The 17736-nt window shown below is 54.8% G+C and overlaps 1 protein-coding gene across 3 annotated transcripts in view; it reads left to right on the top strand.

The window, feature by feature from the left end:
- SNAP47 (synaptosome associated protein 47) overlaps positions 1-17308 on the top strand; it is a 51408-nt gene extending 34100 nt beyond the window's left edge. The window contains exons 4-5 of one of the 3 annotated variants that reach the window (XM_047082395.1): positions 5704-5828; positions 16833-17308. In XM_047082395.1, the coding sequence (XP_046938351.1) occupies positions 5704-5828; positions 16833-16979 (272 nt within the window). In that variant the 3' untranslated portion in view covers positions 16980-17308. Of the gene's footprint in view, positions 1-5703; positions 5829-9020; positions 11158-16832 lie in introns of those variants that run through there. The other 2 variants (XM_047082400.1, XM_047082408.1) reach the window with 2 other exon arrangements.
- The last annotated feature ends 428 nt before the right edge of the window (positions 17309-17736 follow it).

Raw genomic sequence — 17736 nt, 5'->3', positions numbered from 1 at the left:
GCAGGCTCCAGACTCTGAGCTGTCAGCACAGAGCCGGACGCAGGGCTTGAACTCACAAATCATGAGATCATGACCCTAGCTGAAGTTGGATGCTTAACCGACTAAGCCACCCAGGCACTCCATGTCTTTAGTCTGTATTTTTGTCTCTGTGAATGATTGTGAGAAGGCGTGTCTCACACCTTTTATTTGTTTTGTGGCCTCACAGGTTTGTCTCTGTGGACTGCCCATCCCGTTTGTTTTTCTACCGTGCTGTTTCTTCATTTGATCTGTAGTAGCACCTTATTTGTTGTAGATATGTATCCCTTGTTGACTTCAGGGGCTACCAGTACCTCTCCCAGATGGTCATTTTCCACCACAGAAATGTTTAATGTTGCTGCGGTCACATCCACCATGTTTCCCCTTCAGTTTGTTTTTGAGTCCAGCTTAAGAAATCCCAGAGTCATAAAGTATCGTATTTTCTAATACTGGTGTTATATGTGATCTTACTTCTATATTATAGCAATTTTTCTGACAGGCCAGTAGTCCTTCCTTATTAACTTTGATTGCCAGGTGTCTGTTAAAGTAAGAGACATGGTTTTACTGTCCTGGTTTCTTTTTTCTCTGAAGTGATTGATTTCAGTGCTAATGTATAACCAATTTCCCTAACACATGAATATTGTGATGTTATTCTAAATGGAAGTTTCAAGAAGAAATGTGCTTAAAAATAGACCTGGTCCCATAAATACCAAGACATTGGGAATGTTAACGTAAAAACTTAATTTAAAAAACGTATTTTTTTGGTGCACCTAGGTGGCTCGGTTGGTTGAGCATCCAACTTCAGCTCAAGTCGTGATCTTGTGGCTCATGGGTTCGAGTCCCATGTCAGGCTTGCTGCTGACAGAGCCTGGAACCTATTTCAGATTCTGTGTCTCCCTGTCTCTCTGCTCCTCCCTTGCTCGCATGTGTGCACTCTCTCTCTCTCAAATAACAATAAAACATTTTTAAAAAATTATTTTCTTGGCGCTCCCAGGTTTTTCTTTGGCCCCTCTCTCAAGGCCAGACTTAGAAGCCCATGACAGGGCCAAGGAGGGTGAGCAGTACGAGCCAGCATAAGACCCTGACCCAAGGGGCCTGGGCAGTGAGGGGAGACCAAGGACATGGTGCTGGGCACCCACAGCCCTTGTCCTCGTGGGGCTCCACCATATTCATGGTTCGTGGGCTTTCTGTTAGAGCTGGCGTCTTCAGAGACAGGACATGGCTCAGGGGCCAGAGCCCTGCGGCCAGGGTTTGGATCAGGAAGGGCACCAGCCAGGCCTGCTGACCACGGGCCAGACGTCTTCCTCCTCAGGGAAGCCACAGTCACCCACCGTCAGCCATGTCCGCACACACCTCCCGAGCAAGGTCCAGATTCGGGTTGGATTGAGTGATGGGGCCTGTGTTCGTGGAGTGAGTGGAGCCATATCAGGATGACACATGAGTTTTCACCTTAGGGCTAACATCAGCCTGTGCAGATCAAGACATGGAGTCCTCCCTTGGGGAGGCCACCCTGCCTGCCTGTGAGCTTCTGCAGGTGGTGAGGAGGGAGCTGGGGAAGGAGCTACAGGCCCCGGTTGTGAGCAGAGTGGTGTCTGACTTGCTGTGTGTCTCTGCTGTTGGCTGCAGCACCTGAGGTGGAGACCATGGCAGGACATCTCCAGCTGCTGTTGTGATAGAGCCTGTGGCCAGAAGGTGGCAGTGTAGTCACAGGACCCAGAGGAACTTCCCGGAGATCTCTGCAATCCTGTGCAGTGTAGGCGGCCCAGCCAGCGGCCCGGCCGGCCCAAGGTGTCTCCAGGGGCTTCCGGAGCCCGGACGACACAGGTGGGCAGCGTCCACCTTGGGGGAAAGCAGTGGAAAAAACTGCTGTGTTTGCCTAGCTTCCAGCTTGGGGACAAGCTGCGAGGAGGGTACAGAGTCCCCGTGTCTCAGACACCGATTCCCCTGACAAAGCGATGCTCACACACTGTTGCTCTCCCAAGTCCGCGTTTTGTCCACATTCCCTCATGCCTGCTGTCCCCAACCGCGTGTGGTGTCCCATGGGATGTGTCTGTGTGGAGGCTGGCACGTTGTCTTATGTTGTCTCATGATCTTGGGCTGACAGGTTTCAGGAGGACTTAAGAGCAAGGCCCATGCATAGTGTTCTACAAAGTTTTGGGTACTTACTTTCATCTTTGCCAACTGGTCACCTTCTCTGACTGCCTATTTAAGAGGTCCTGGTCACCTGCTCACTCACCAAATGGAGATCTTACCCAGCGCCTGCCCTCAGTACCCCCTTGGCTGTCCTGCTTCCACACTGGGACATGTGCTCCGGACCAGACCTTAATGACCGCATCTCCAGCACCCAGGACGGGCCCGGGTGTCTAACAGTACACACATCTGTGTGACAGTAATGTCCCTGTGCAGGATCGCTCATTTAAGACTCTGGCTCCAGGTGGTAGAGTCCTGATCCCAGGGCGCAGGGACCACAGTGACCACAGACAGACCCTCACCCGTGTGGTCTCTAGGCCACGGGAACCATGCTACCACATATACCCTCCCTGTGTGGTCACTAGGACACAGGTACTCCCTGACCCCAGTGGACCCCCTGGAAGCTGTGTGGCTCTGACCCACTTGATCCCCTCCAAGGACCCATGGGTCCGAGCTGTGTGCTCTATAGTTTTTCACATTTGCAGAGTGCGGTGTTGTGGTTGTAGTTAGTGGAGACTGCTGTTTCCCTCGTTTCCACTCTCTGTCCTGTGCTTCCTGCGTAAGCAGGGGTGGGAGCATCCTCTGATGTTCTCTGGGCCCATCCCTCAGCCATCGTTGAGGTGTTGGGGTCCCAGGGACAAGGAGAATGACCTCTGGAGGCTCTGCTCTGCTCCCAGGTGCAGCTGCTGGGCCTTGCTCTGGGCACACAGTGAGGCCAGGTGTGCGTCCACAGCTGCCCCTCCCAGCCCAGTCGTCGTTCCTAGAAAGTGAAATCATCCGTACATTCCCTTGTACCTTGAACGATTTGTACTGATTCTGTTTAACTGAGATAATTAATGACTTCAGAGACAGAAACTATTTTGTACTGAAATTGATTTTTCTTCGGAGATATTTCAGAGCATTGAAGTCACTGAGTCAGTGACTCAGGTCTCAGTACAGAGCACGGGGGTGCTAAGCTCTGTGTGGATCTGCTGACCCCATAGCTCTTCATGAAAAATAGCCCTGACTTAGTATAGTCCAGGAAGAAAAATTCTCTGTTTCGGCTTTCTGGTTAAGTAAAAACCCCTTTTGTTACACATTCAGAAGAGGTCAGCAAGCCCTCTAGAATACAACTGCAGGTGTGTGAGCAGCGGTGGAGGCACACAGTGTTGGGCCCGTGGGCTGCAGTCTTGGACACGCCGGCTGGAGAGGCCCAGCTGGAGAGTGCAGGGGCGGCACGGGACTGCCGGTGTGCAGGTGGAGTGATGCTGGGACAGGTGACGAGGAAAGGTGGTTGCTGCTGGTGTGGCCAAGTGGGGGGACACGTCGGTGTGATGTGGGACAGGAGCCCCGGGGGACCGGGGAGTGGACACCGAGGAAGAAATTTGCCATAGAACTGCACTCACTGTGTTCTCACTGATAACTCTGTGACATCACGTGTGTCAGCTGGCTTTCTTTTAGTCCAATAACAGCTGTAGACCAGGTTTTCTGTTTTGGCCTCCATTCTTCCAGCCGGGCTCTGATGTTGCTTTTCTGTGGCCCACTTCAGAAAAGTGCTTTTCGTTATGTAACATTGTAGGTGGTGACATCTTTGATCACGTTAAGGCCAAACAGCACTGAATTGCGGCCTATGGAAAGTTCCTTGCTAATTAAAAGCCCTGAGGAAGTTGGAGGAGGATGGGGCTTTGGAGATTTTAGAACACAGGTTGTGAAAGCAATTTCATTGGTTGCAGTCAGCATTTATTTTATTAAAAATGTTTATTTCTTTTTTTTTTAATTTTTTTTTTCAATGTTTTTATTTATTTTTGGGACAGAGAGAGACAGAGCATGAACGGGGGAGGGGCAGAGAGAGAGGGAGACACAGAATCGGAAACAGGCTCCAGGCTCCGAGCCATCAGCCCCGAGCCTGACGCGGGGCTCGAACTCACGGACCGCGAGATCGTGACCTGGCTGAAGTCGGACGCTCAACCGACTGCGCCACCCAGGCGCCCCAAAAATGTTTATTTCTTTTGAGAGAGAGAGAGAGAGAGAGAGAGAATCCCAGGTAGGCTCTACACTGTCAGTGCAGAGCCTGACATGGGGCTCAAACTCACAAACCACAAGATCATGACCTGAACTGAAATCAAGAGTTGGATGTTCAACTGACTGAGCCACCTAGGTGCCCCGGCTTTTTTTTTTTTTTTTTTTTTTTTTTTAAAGAATGGAGTAGAAAACCTGATGTGTGTGCATGGTTTTGTCTGGGAGGACATTTGGACCCCCTGGATGAGGGTGTGGTGTTCTCCATGGACCCACTACTCATGGGACACACACACGGTATGCACACACCTGCACAGGGCCTCCTCCAGCAGAGGCCAGCCAAGACCCAGGGTCTTGCCTCCACGCAGCCCCCGATCTGCCCATGCATTCCTGAGTGCTCTCTTTGTGGCCTGGGCCCCTTTCCTCTGCAGGACCCTGAGAAACCTGTGTCTTGTCCTCACCCAGCCTGCACTTGTCCTGGACGAGGCCGTGCTTCCTTTGCTCCTCAGGGAGGATGACTGTGTAAGAGTTATGTGGAGAAACTCAAGTAGCAGGGGAGTCTGTGTATGTGTGGAGCTCGCCCCAGACCAGCATCCTTCTTCCTTTCCTGACTGTGCGTTCATCCGGCTGCTATGATGACTGCTCACCACCTCTGGGGTGGCCCTTCTGCGCCTCCTGTCCCACAGAAGCCAGAGATGCTGGCATCCAAACAGCTGACTCTCGTCCTGTGCACTTTCTGCTCTGCAGCTCCCTAATATAAACGTGGCTATGCCACGTACCTGGATGCTTTGCATGATGGAGAAGGGCAGACCACAGACCCTGACTGATGCCCCAGGGCTGCAGATGGAGGTTGGTTGCACCCCACAGGAGGGCCTGTCTGCCCTTCCGCTCCTCAGGAGTTCACCGGGCGCAGGTGTTGGGGGACGGGAGACACCCCTGAGCAGTGCCGGGCCACATGTAGCGCTCTGACTCACCCCCAGCTCGGCGCGGCTGCACACTCAGCTTTGCTTGGCCCAAGCTGCTGGCCATTTCCTGTGCTCTGGAGAACCACAGCGTTGTGTGGGGTAAGACTCGGTGCTGCAGTTTCCAGCAGGGGATTTCCTGGGCGTTTCACCAGGGGTCAGCACATGGTACGTCTGATACTCCAAACGTATGGTCTTTTCCCCCAGAGAAGGATAACGACCACTCGTGGGCCTTTCTTCAGATGTTAGCCACAGAACCAGACCTTGACTCTCCAGTCAGAGCAAGGCTAAGGGAGCAGCGTGGACCTGGGGTGGGAGTGAGGCTCGGGCAGCCCCCACCCAGCCCAGCGTAGCAGAGCTCAGGGACAGGGCCCTGCCACACCCACCTCCCCAGCAGGCACAGAGGCTGTGGACCAGTGCGTGTGTGAGAGAGCCCTGATGGCCCTCGAGCCCTCAACATCAGTCCGTGTAAAGTTCTGAATGTTCTTGGGTCATTCGCACCTCCAGGAAGATGTCACGGCTGTTTGACTTTCCTTTCCAGCGTCTGGGCTGATGGACTGGGCCGTGCACCACGAGCCCTGCCCAGGCAGCCAGGACGGCCAGCCACTCCAGCTGCAGACGACCCAGCCGTTCATTTCCGAGGGGGACGCCCAGGAACTGAGACAGGTAATGTGCACTCCCGGTGCCGTGGCGCCTGCAGACATCTCCCTGCTGGTGTACATGGGCCACCGTGCATCTTGCTCTCTGCAAATGCAGAGAGCAGAGAAAGAGCAGTGCTTGTTCTGGGTCCTTGCACTTGGTGACGTGCAGACACGCCAGTGGGCCTGTACACACACAGTCTGCCTGTGGCCGCTCCTGCCTGTTGTATATGTGCAGATATGTGCATACATGTGTACTGTGTTTGTGTGCACTGTGTGTGTGTGCTCTGCGTGTGTCTGTATATGTGCGTGTGCTTTGCGTGTGTCTGTGTGTGCATGTGTCTGTGTATGTCCGTGTGTGGGCTATGTGTGCATATGCTGTGTGTGTGTCTGTCCATGTGTGTACTCTGTGTGAATATGCTGTGTGTCTGTAGGTCCATGTGTGTCTGTGTGTGCATGTGCTGTGTGTGTATGTGTATGTCCACATGTGTGTGCATGTGTCTATGTCCATGTGTGGGCTGTATGTGTGCATGTGCTGTGCATACGTCTGTGTGCGTGTGCTGTGTGTATCTATGTATGTCCACGTGTGTGTGCATGTGCTATCCATGCATCTGTGTGTATGGTGTGTGTGCATGTGTCTGTGTATAGGCTGTGTGTGCATGTGCTGTGCATATGTCTGTGTATGTGTGTGTGTGCATGTGCTGTGCGTGTGTGTGCATGTGCTGTGCATGTGTCTGTATGTCCGTGTGTGTGCTCTGTGTGAGAGTGCTGTGTATGTGTCTATGTCCATGTGTGTCTGTGTGTGCATGTGCTTTGTGTGTGTATGTGTATGTCTACATGTGTGTGTGCTACGCGTGTGTATGTGTATGTCTGTGTGTGTTTTGTGTGTGCATGTGCTGTGCATGTGTCTGTGTGTATGCTGTGTGGGTGTCTGTGTATGTCTGCGTGTGTTTTGTGTGTGCATGTGCTGTGCATGCGTCTGTGTGTGTGGTTATGTGTGCATGTGTCTGTATGTGTGTGGGCTGTGTGTGTGCATGTACTCTGTGTGTGTCTGTGTATGTCTGTGTGCATGTGCTGTGCATGTGTATGTGTATGTCTGCATGTGTGTGCATGTACTCTGCATGTGTCTGTGTGTTTGTGTGCTGTGTGTCTGTGTATGTCCGTGTGTGTTCTGTATGTGCATGTACTGTGCATGCGTCTGTGTGTGTGCTATGTGTACATGTGCTATGTGTGTCCATGTGTTTGCTGTGTGTGTGTATGTCTGTGTGTCCATGTATGTGTGCATGTACTCTGCATGTGTGTATGTCTGTGTGCATGTGCTGTGTGTGTGGTGTGTGTGCATGTGCTGTGCATGTGTCTGTGTATGTCTGCATATGTGTGCATGTGCTGTGCCCTGTGTATATGTCCGTGTGTGTGCTGTGTGTGCATGTGCTGTGTTTGTGTATGTCTGTGTATGTGTGCATGTACTCTGTATCTGTGTATGTCTGGGTGCATGTGCTTTGCGTGTGGTGTGTGTACATTTGCTGTGTATGTGTCTGTGTATGTCTGCATGTGTGTGCATGTGCTGTGCATGTGTATATGTCTGTGTGTGTGTTGTGTGTTCATGTGCTGTGTATGTGTACATCTGCTGTGCATGTATCTGTGTGTGTGCTGTGTGTGCAGGTGCTGTGTGCATGTCTGTATGTCCGTGTGTGTGTGTATGTATATGTGCAGGTGCCCCACAGGGGTGTGTACAACTGAGCACACTCACCCACATTTCTCTCAAGGGCTTGACACTGGATTCTTGCCTCTTTTTGTCCAGAAGTAGAACTTTAAACAATATTGGATGGAAATATTTTAATTTGTCTTCCTATGTCATTGCTGGACAATAGTGATTTAACTTTTTCCTTTTTAAGTAATTTTGAAGCAAATGCCTAGACATCATGCATGTGCACGTCGTAGATGTGTCAGTGCACGTCTGTAGAACGTAAGAACTGGTATAAACCCCCATACCCTGCCACGCTCACCTGGGTTCACCAGACATCAGTCCTCGTGTTCAGGGAGGTGTGTGTGTGTTTGTGCCGCTCAGGACCCGCACGCGGCCCCACGCAGGACACTCAGCAAAGCGCCTGCGTGTATACAGCTTCTCTCTGCCCTTCCCGTTCGCTTCATGGTATATTTGTAGAGAAAACTTGGATTCCCTGGTTCATAGCTAGACACTTTGTCAGACTCAGGCTCTGCTTTGGAGAGGCTATTCCGTCAGTGGCACCTCACTCTTCCACCAGGGCACACAGGAAGACCGTTCATCTTTTAAACCTGTTTTTAAAGAAGTCCTATTGATGCATCTGCAGAGGCACGGTCTCCTTTAAGCTGGGCCATTTCCTCCTTGGAAAAAAGGCATTCATCTTTGCTGTGGGATATTTTAAATATGCATGAGCTGTCACTCTTTCCCCTGGTCTAACTTAGTCACTTTCAGTAATGACACATAGGAACGCTGCTTTCTAGCTGCAACCACAAATTCTGCAGGTTACTGACTACTCCTTGTGACCCGCGTATTGACTGCAGAACACAGCTTCAGGCCTTGAGAAACCTTTATCCTATAACAGACAAGTCCCCGTTCTCCTGAGAGAGGATGAGAGCACACAGGCCTCAGGCTGGGGGGATCGGGGACCCTCTCCCACCCTCCTATGAAGGCATCCCACCGTGTTGTGTTGAGGCCGAGGCAGGAGCGTGACTTTTTGATAGGAAGTGTAGGGATTTCATCTGTTGGTTCTGGTGGCGTCCATGTGGTTTGAAAGGCCCCTTCCAATTTCAAACCAGCAGTCTGTTCCCTAGGTGGTAGAGGTCAGGATGTGAGTAGGATGGGCTCCCGTGCCCTCCTTCCCCATGAGACACTGCGTCCCTGGGGTTAGTCCTGACTGTTGTCCACAGGTGACCAAGCCGTGAGTCAGGACGCCAGTTGCAGGGCGGGGAAGCAATGACCCCTGGGTTGTGGGGCTGGGGAGCACTGCAGGAGAGCAGGGCTCTGCACCAGCCAGCTGCCTCCCCCCCTGCAGGGAGGGCCCAGCTCCACAGGACCTCGTCCTCTAGAGGTGAAACACATGTTTCATATTTAGACAAGAATTCTTAGCTGTAGTTGAAGCTCAAGCGAAAGTGGGAATGAGGTAAATTTCTGGGGAAAACAGAAATGCAAGACCCACCCCCCAACCCCCCTCCCGTTCAGCTGTGGTTTCTGTGGCAGATGCCGTTACAGTTGTTACGTGGAAAGCAGTTCGGATGCTGACAGAGACGACCGGCTGTGGTTTCCCCGGGGCCAGCGTGCTCAGCGCAGCGGGCCAGCTCTCACCGCGGCGGCCACTGTCCACAGGGACTGGAAGAGGCACCGGATTCCCTGGACGGGTTTGGCAGAGCGCCGTGAACCATGTCTCGCGTCTGATGCGCTGGCCTTTCCTGCCTTGGGACTGCGGCCTGTTTGTCAGGACAGCAGTGTCCGCTGCCTGCTGGATGCAGTTCTCCCCTCGCTGGGAGTTTTCTCCATCATGTCTTAACCTCCACTGCCCTGTCTGCTCCTGATCTAGCTTTCCCTGCTGACCGTGGTACAGGGACCGCAGCCTGACGTGTAGCCACAGACGTGGCAAAGGAGGGTTCACCAGATGCTCCTGCCCTTCCTATAACAGGGGGTGCAGGGTGAGGACCTGGGCTGTGAGCTCACGGTCCCCATTCTGGGGGTGGGGGTGAGGACCCGGGCTGTGAGGTCACAGTCCCTGTACTGGGAGTGTGGGGTGATGAGGACCCAGGCTGTGAGCACACGGTCCCCTTTCTGGGGGTACAGGGTGAGGACCCGGGCTGTGAGCTCATGGTCCCCATTCTAGGGGTGCAGGGTGAGGACCCGGGCTGTGAGGTCACAGTCCCCATTCTGAGGGTGTGGGGTGAGGACCCAGGCTGTAAGGTCTCGGTCCCCATTCTGGGGGTGCGGGGTGAGGACCCGGGCTGAGGTCACAGTCCCCATTCTGGGGGTGCAGGGTGAGGACCCGGGCTGTGAGGTCACGGTCCTCATACTGGGGGTGAGGGGTGAGAACCCGGGCTGTGAGGTCACGGTCCACATACTGGGGGTGAGGGGTGAGGACCCGGGCTGTGAGGTCACAGTCCCCATACTGGGGATGTGGGGTGAGGACCCAGACTGTGAGATCATGGCCCCTGTTCTAGGGGTGTGGGGTGAGGACCCGGGCTGTGAGGTCACGGTTCCCGTTCTCGAGGTGCAGGGTGAGGACCCGGGCTGTGAGGTCACGGTCCCCGTACTGGGGGTGCGGGGTGAGGACCTGGGCTGTGAGCTCACAGTCCCCATTCTGAGGGTGTGGGGTGAGGACCCACACTATGAGGTCATGGTCCCCGTACTGGGAGTGTGGGGTTATGAGAACCCGGGCTGTGAGGTCATAGTCCCCATACTGGGGGTGAGGGGTGAGGACCTGGGCTGTGAGCTCACGGTCCCCTTTCTGGGGGTGCGGGGTGAGAACCCAGGCTGTGAGGTCTCGGTCCCCTTTCTGGGGGTGCAGGGTGAGGACTCAGGATGTGAGATCCTGGTGAGATCATGGAGGGGCATTGGCACAGGCAGGCAGGCACCTTGCTGGACTGGGCTCTGCTCGGGGATGGGAACTGCTGGTGTCCTTGCTGGCCAAGAGGCTGGATTCAGTGCCCTGAGCTGTTTGGAGTGACTGCTGATGTTTGAGCAGTGGGTGCTGAACTCATTTCAGGTTTCTACCCTTCCCCCTGCCCGTTCTCTTACTGTCCTGTATCTTCCCCTGAACCCTTCCAAGTCATTTTCATCACTTATGGGAAAAGCAGTGCTGCTTTGTGGGGTACGGGAGGTTACGATGCCACTCGTATTTATGGTTTTGATGCCAGTCCAGATACTACTGGTGAGTTAGGCCCCTCTTTTCAGTATCTGTTACTTTGTAAGTTATTAAAAATGCCCTGATATCATGTCCTGTGTCACTTGTGTGAAACCATAAGAAGAGCCTTGGAAACCTCTGACATCCTTGACCGTTGACATCTCAGTGAGAAGACAGGCATCCTGGGATGGGCCCTGCACTAGGAACTAGGGTCCTGGCTCTGGCCTGCCTGCTGCGGCTTCATGCCCTCCCTCCTATGCTGCCCCCTGAAATCGCTGGCCGTGGTGATCGGCCCCAGGGCATCGCCAGGACACAGCTGGGCTTTGAGGAGGGGCAGCTCCCTTGCAGTCTGGGTGGTTGGGAACGCGTTGTGCCCTTTCCACTGCCCCGGAGACGTGGATGGGGAGGCAGTGCCGCAGACAGATTCTAGAATGTGCCAGCCCCAACTAGAGCAGCTGCTGGGCTGTGTGGAGGGAGGAGTGCTAGAGACAGGAGCTCAGGGAGGGAGGAGCATGGTTGTGGGGGTGGGGGGAAAGGGGAGTAGCATGGGAGAGAGGAGCTTGAGGAAGGAGCTCAGGGGCAGGAGCAGAGGTGAGTGGGCGGAGCGCAGGACTGGACGGCAGGAGTGGGTAGGGTCAGGAGCAGGTATTGGGGAACAGGAGCAGGGGCTATAGAGCCTGGGTTGAGGGCTATAGAGCCTGGGTTGAGAGCAGGAGTGAGGGGGGCAGGAGCTGGCGGGGAGCAGGGTGGAGTGTGGAGTGGGGTGGGGTGGGGAGGACAGGAGGTGGGGGGAGCAGGGTGGAGCGTGGGGTGGGGTTGGGAGGGCAGGAGCAATTACGAGGGAGGGTAGGAGCTGGGGGGACAGGGTGGAGCGGGGGCTGGGGTGGGGTGGGCAGGGCAGGAGCAGGGGGAGCCAGGCAGGAGTGTATGCTTTCCTCTTGCCTCAGCTCCAAGGGAACCCCACACCTTAAAGTGCAGACATTTCAGGATGGCGCGCCTCAGCACTTTACCCTGTGTGTGCTGTTGTAGTGAATACTCATCATGTAAGTGTGCGGTTGTGTCCAAGTCCCGTACAGTGTCAGCTCCCAGCCGTGGCCCTCCTGTGCTGCTCCTTGAGGTCACCTGCTCTGGGAACCTCCTTCAGGTGCAGTCACCTGTGTGTCCATCCACACTAGGCTTTCCTCGCTGCGCACCGAGCTTTCCGGCTTATGGTCTTGAAGCACCTGCACTTTCCTTTCTGCAGCCAAGTACACGGTGTGTGGATGGCCCACGTGTGTGCATTCACTGTGTCTGTATGTCTGGGCCCCACTGCCACTCCCAGGTCCCAGGGTCACTCCCCCTGTAGTATTTTCCACACACTCCTTCCCACGCTGGTGTGGGGAGCTGTGAGTCCTCCTGCCTCAGTCTCCTTCTCCAGGGTTGCTTTGGCCCTGAAGGGCTCGTTGCAATTCCAGACAGATTGGAGGAGGGATTGGAGATTCCTCCTCCTTCTGGGGAGGAAGAAAGGCTTCTGGAAATTTGACACGGATTGTGGTGAATGTGTAGGTCACTTTGGGACGTAACGCCATCTTGCAACCCAGGAACACGGACACCCTTCCCTAGTTAGGTCTTGAACATGTCTCCGTGTGGGATGCAGGTCTTAGGCCTTTACCTCTATTTTCTTGCATTCTGGGGTGAGTCCTACTTGGATCCCATGGTGACCTGATGGTGAGCTGGTGCCCGGGCCTCCCTAGTCCTGGGCGGCGTTCCCTGTGCCTGCCCTGCCTGGACCCTGAGTTGGACAGGCCAGTCGGCCCACTTTGAGGGCTGAGGGATCCCTGAATGCAGCTACCCATGTCTCACTCTCGGGATAGGATCCTGGTGAGTCCACTTCTCCACCCACTGCACAGGGAGGCGGTCTTGAGGAGGGGCCTCCCTAGAAGAGAACCCTGTGCTGCTGTCCACAGACAGCCCTCAGGGCCTCGAGGAATGCAGCAGAACGGACGAGGTGGGACATGGGGGTGGTCTATGAGTGCTGAATGTGACAGATCGTAGCCTAGAATGTTCTTTACAGCCTCCAGAGCTTTGGCTGTGCTGGAGGCCAGTGTTTCCCTCTTTACCTTCTCTATAGCATATTAATGGCCCCAACTGGAAGAACTATTTGGACTTGCAGACAGCTTGATTTATCCCAGCTCTGTTCTTAAATGGTTACTAATTTCTCACTGCAAGAAAATTCACAGTTTTTCAGTGAGTCAGCTTAATAACAAGATCAGGGCAGACAGTCTCACTAATACTAAACTCACTTTAGATGCTGAATATTGATGTAGTGGTACTCTGAATCCTGGGGTTTTATCATGAGGCAGAATAAGGCATTTTCTTCTTCAGACGGTGAGTTAGCACATTGCAGATGTGCACACGTGAAGGTCCATCCTTCTGTGCTCTGTGTCCCTCCCCTGCCACAGTGACGTGGTCGGAGCCGGAGGCTGGACAACCAGGGCCCTGGAGGCTCACAGCGGGGCTGGGCCTCTGCCTCCTCCCTCTGATTCTCACACCTTGACAGCTTGTGATAAGGGGCTTACATTGAAACACACGTGTTTGTAAGTGGACCTTCCTTGCTGGATGAGCTGTTTTTCCATCATTTATTATAAACAGAATGAGAGTGTCATCTGCGCCACTATCTCACGGTCCGTGGTGTCGGGAGGTACAAGCCATCCTGGCATATGGCCAGTACAGAGAGAGCACAGTAACTTCTCTGCCCTGGGGACCACGTGGCGCCACCCGCTGCTGGCCCGAGCCATCCAGGCATCTCTCCTGGTTGTTGAAGCTGCCGAGTGGGCCCAGTGCCCTGCCGGAGGGGACCGAGCTTTCCCGGCAGTGCCTGTTCGTGTCTGTCTGTGCCTCGCCTGTGCTGTGTGCACCATGTGTTTCTCTGTAGTTTACGAAAGTTGCTTCCTCCCAAAACTCAGTGTGCTTTTACTCAGGTCATTTCTGTGTAGGTTCACATGTGTCCAGGAAGATGGCTTGTCACTGGGGCAGGGACCTGAGGACGAGCCGTGGAGCCGGGTTGAGGCAGTGCCCAGGGATGGCTCCTCTGAGCGGCCTGCTGATCCTTCAGAGACTGGCAGCATGAGACATTGCTGACGAGACAGCTTGTCATCCTGGGCCACAGCAGTAACAACTGTTCAGGTTTGGCCAGACTTGCTACTCCCCATTCTTTCCACCCTGTGTTCTGTGGAATGCACATGGTGCCGCTTAGTGTCTCCAGCCCCTTTCTTAAAGGGAAAGAACACCACACCAGCATGCGAGGCGCACTCTTAGCCTGACAGTGTCCTCAGTAATTTTATTGGCAGACATGGTGGCTATAAAGGGCACTCGTATTTCTGCAGTATCAGTTCATTTCAAGCACAGTTTTGGCGGGCCGGCCAGGGTCTCCTCACGGGCTGCACAGAAGGCGTCTCAGAGAGACATTTTCAGAGTCCAGCAAGTCAACAGGAACGTGCCGTGTTTGGACTGTACACTCAACAGAATGCTCCGCGTTTGTGGGCGAGTCAGCCGGTCCTGGATCCTGGCAAGAGGCATGCACTGGGCCACGAAGGGGTGCGGCTCTGTTGGGAGAGCTGTCACATGGTGGGGTGGTCTTGTGCTCCCTGGCACGATGGCCATGGGCCACATGTGGCTGCCGAGCACTGGAAGTGTGGCTTATCCAGCTTGAGGTGTGCTGGGAGTACACCATTCGGCAATTGATGAAAGCATGTGTCTCGTTAGCGTTGTTCACGTTGACCTCACGCTGAAGTGAGAATATCTTGGTTTGATGGGGTAAAATAGGGTGCATTGTTGACAGTCATAATACTTACTGTTGAAAATGTGCACGTTAGAAAATTTCAAGTCCCAGCTGTGGCTCTCCATAGGCAGGACATCTGCCATAGCTGCTCAGGGCTACGAGAGCAGGCCTGGGTCCTAACCCCCTCGCATGGCTGTCTGAGTGCTATGACCTGGGTCATCACACCATGATCCCTGTGGGCTCATCACATCAGGGCTGCACTGACTGGCCCTGAGCTTAGGGTCTTGGGCAAGCTCCTGGGCCTGGTTTGAGACACAGCTAGTTTGAAGGCTCTTAGAGACCAGTTGGGGTGCATGGCAGGGGACCCACAGTCCTTACCCAGATCTGGGCTGACCGGGATGAGGTCGTGGGTGTGTGCTTCAGCCCCCAGAGTCACATGTCTGTGCGAGCGTGTGGGCACGGGGTGGAAGGAGGCCAGATGCTCAAGCGCCACAGCGTTACTAGCAGTGCTTGTCTGACAGCACCAGCTGGGTTTGGGTTCAGGACAACATACTTCCTTTTCTAGTTCTGTGTCCTGTGTGCTTGCCCAGTGAGATCTGGCCAGTAGCTGCCTTACTAAAAGCCCATGCCATCAGCACAGGTGCACCTGTGCCTGCTCACAGTGCAGATCCTGCTGGTCCTGGAAGATGCTTGGTGGGGTTGACAGGGACATAGATGGCCCAGCACAGGGGGTCCCCTCGTGGGTGTGGAATAGGGTGCACATGGGTAGTACAGGCCGGCCCGCCGGGGACATGGTGTGTGCATACCTCCTGGAGCGCCGCGTTGGTGCACTGAAGGTGGAGGCCTGCTGGGAGGGGTGGTTGGTGGGAGAGGGACCTGCCTCACACGGTGCTGAGCGGTGACTGTTTATTGTGCTGTTTGGGCCTCAGCCATGTGAGGTCATAGGAACGCGATGGAAAAGACCTCCTGTATTAGGTCATCCAGCCCGTCCCTCAGAGCCGACTGACCCCACAGTATACTTTCCAGAGCTCCGTCCAGTTTTTCCAGTGACTCAGCGGCTCCCAGAGGGCGCGCAAGGCTGGTGTCTGAGCCTGCTACCTCGGGTCAGGATTTGTTGTTCCGTGCCTGGACGGGGCTCCCGGGGGTGATGCTGGGCTCGCAGAGAGGTGAGGGGCCCAGCCTGCCTCTGTCACAGCGACCTCTGTGCTCCTCACCGCCGGCCCCTCCACGAAGCAGGCTGTCGCGGTGCTCCTGCAGCTGAGACTCCAGGACTTGGCGGGCGCGCCTCACATGGCGCTTTATAGTTTTGACAGCTTGCTCCCATTTGTGAGCTCATTCCGGCCTCACCGCTCCTGAGGAAGGAGCTGATCTGCTCATCCTCCCGGCCACCTCCCTGCCTCCATTCTCTTCCTCGTGTGGCAGCCAGCAGTGCAGGGTGGCTTCTTGCGATGCCTCCCGAGACGTCACCTGGGGACTGGTGTGCTGTCCCTGAGGTGTGGCCAGTCCTAGGCTGTGGTGTCACCTGGTGGTGCCAGTGGGAGTGATATCAGTGCGCGGTATGGCGCCCTGTGGGGTCCCCGCTGTGTCCCCTGGGCCAGTCACTGCTGACATTCGTCCCTGCATGACCAAGGACTTAGAAGTCATCTGCGGGCCATGGACCTGCTGGGAGAGGGCAGACAGGCACCCCGTGCTCCTCGACGATTCACATTCTGCAGGCCCTTTGTCCTGACCCGACTTTCCCTGAAACTGGCATTAACATTTATTGCAGGTAGTTGGTCATTAAGATTTCTCTTAAAATCATTCCTTTTTGTTGTCAGCTTGAGGATATTAAAGTTTTAAAGCCAGGCTCAGCACGCACGTAGTTAAAGTACCTTTCACAATGCAAGTAGTCTCAGTAGAATTGCAGTAAAACGCCTGCTCTTACAGCGTGTGAGACTTTGGACGTGTGACTGAGCCACAGAAATGGGGCGAGGGGCCACCATCCAGCCTGTCAGCGTCCCTCCTCCCCTCTCAGCCCGCAGGATTGTGCTCCACGATCTCACCTCCCTTGGGTGCTTTGTATGTGAAATGTTTCAAACACAAAGGAGAAAGTGGTTTGGCTTTTCTTTGTAAATCCTGTGTTTCCAGCTAGTCTGGGTTTGGTCCTTGGGTGCAGACAGGTACTGAAGACAGTGACTGTACAGACCCCAGGCTGCATTGTCAACTCCAGCCTGCTGCCCGCCCTGGGGGTCAATGCTGCTGAGTGGCCCAGCTGAGACCCAGATCCAGGACTGGAGGGCAAAGTGTTCATCACCCCTACTGACTCACAACATTTCCTAAGCACTATAAACGTGACGGGAAGATACACTGTTTTTGAGAGTTTGAAGAAAGGCATCCCCCCCTGCCACATGTGCCTCTCTTGCAGATCCTGAGGAAACTCAAGGGTCTTGCCCTGGACACCGAGGCAGAGCTGGAGAGGCAGGACGAGGCCCTGGATGACATCACCGCCGCCGTGGACCGGACCACCCTAACCATCGACAAGCACAATCGGAGGGCAAAGAAACTGACTTAGAGGGACAAGAAAGCATGACAGTCACTTCCCTGAGTGCTTTGTTCTCAACACCTGCACGCTTCCTTGACCAGAAAGCCTGGGAAGTTGGGTCCAGGGCTAGGCGGTACCTGGAGGCCTTGCCCTGGGAGGTGCAGGCCTGCCTGGGCTGTAGGGGCCTGGCTCCCTGTGTACTGTGATGCTGACCATGGCCCCCAGGGGGGAGGAGAAGCTCCAGGAGGCCTGCACCCCCATGGTGGCCCCAGCTCCTCTTGCTCCCACCTGTCCTAGGCCCTGATTCCCTGCTCCCTACCCTTACTCCCCTCACTCCTCCCCCCCACTCTCCCCCTTCTCCCCCCTCTCCTCCCCCCACTGCCCCCTGCTCCCCCCCAACCCCACTCCCTGCCTTCCCTCCCCATTCCTCCTCCCTGCAGGGCTCCCCCCTACCCACTCCCCCCTCCTTGCAGGCCACTCCCCTTTCATACTTGAGCCCCTTGGAGCCTGGACAGCAGCTGGAAGCTGACCCCAGTGCTCAAGGCTGCTTTGCATGGCCAGCAGCACAGCTAGCGGAGTCTTCATTGTTTCTCTGTCCTTGCTTGGTGCAAAAGGGCAATTTAAGTCTCTGGTAAAGAAGTCTGCTGATTTTTGACTCTGCCCCCCTAACTCTGTGTGCTACGTGAGCAGAGCCCCTTCTGCAGGACCACATTCAGGCCCGAGACACCCCCTTCTCTGGGCCACTGTGCGTGGGCCCCAGTGCCCTCAGTCTGTCCTTCTCTAGGGA

This window comes from Lynx rufus, unplaced genomic scaffold, assembly GCF_022079265.1.
Source record: "Lynx rufus isolate CCGP_SWC_20201006 ecotype Redwood Valley unplaced genomic scaffold, mLynRuf1.p SCAF_1, whole genome shotgun sequence".
NCBI classification, from domain to species: Eukaryota; Metazoa; Chordata; class Mammalia; order Carnivora; family Felidae; genus Lynx; species Lynx rufus.
This window is presented reverse-complemented; position numbering and strand designations above follow the sequence as displayed.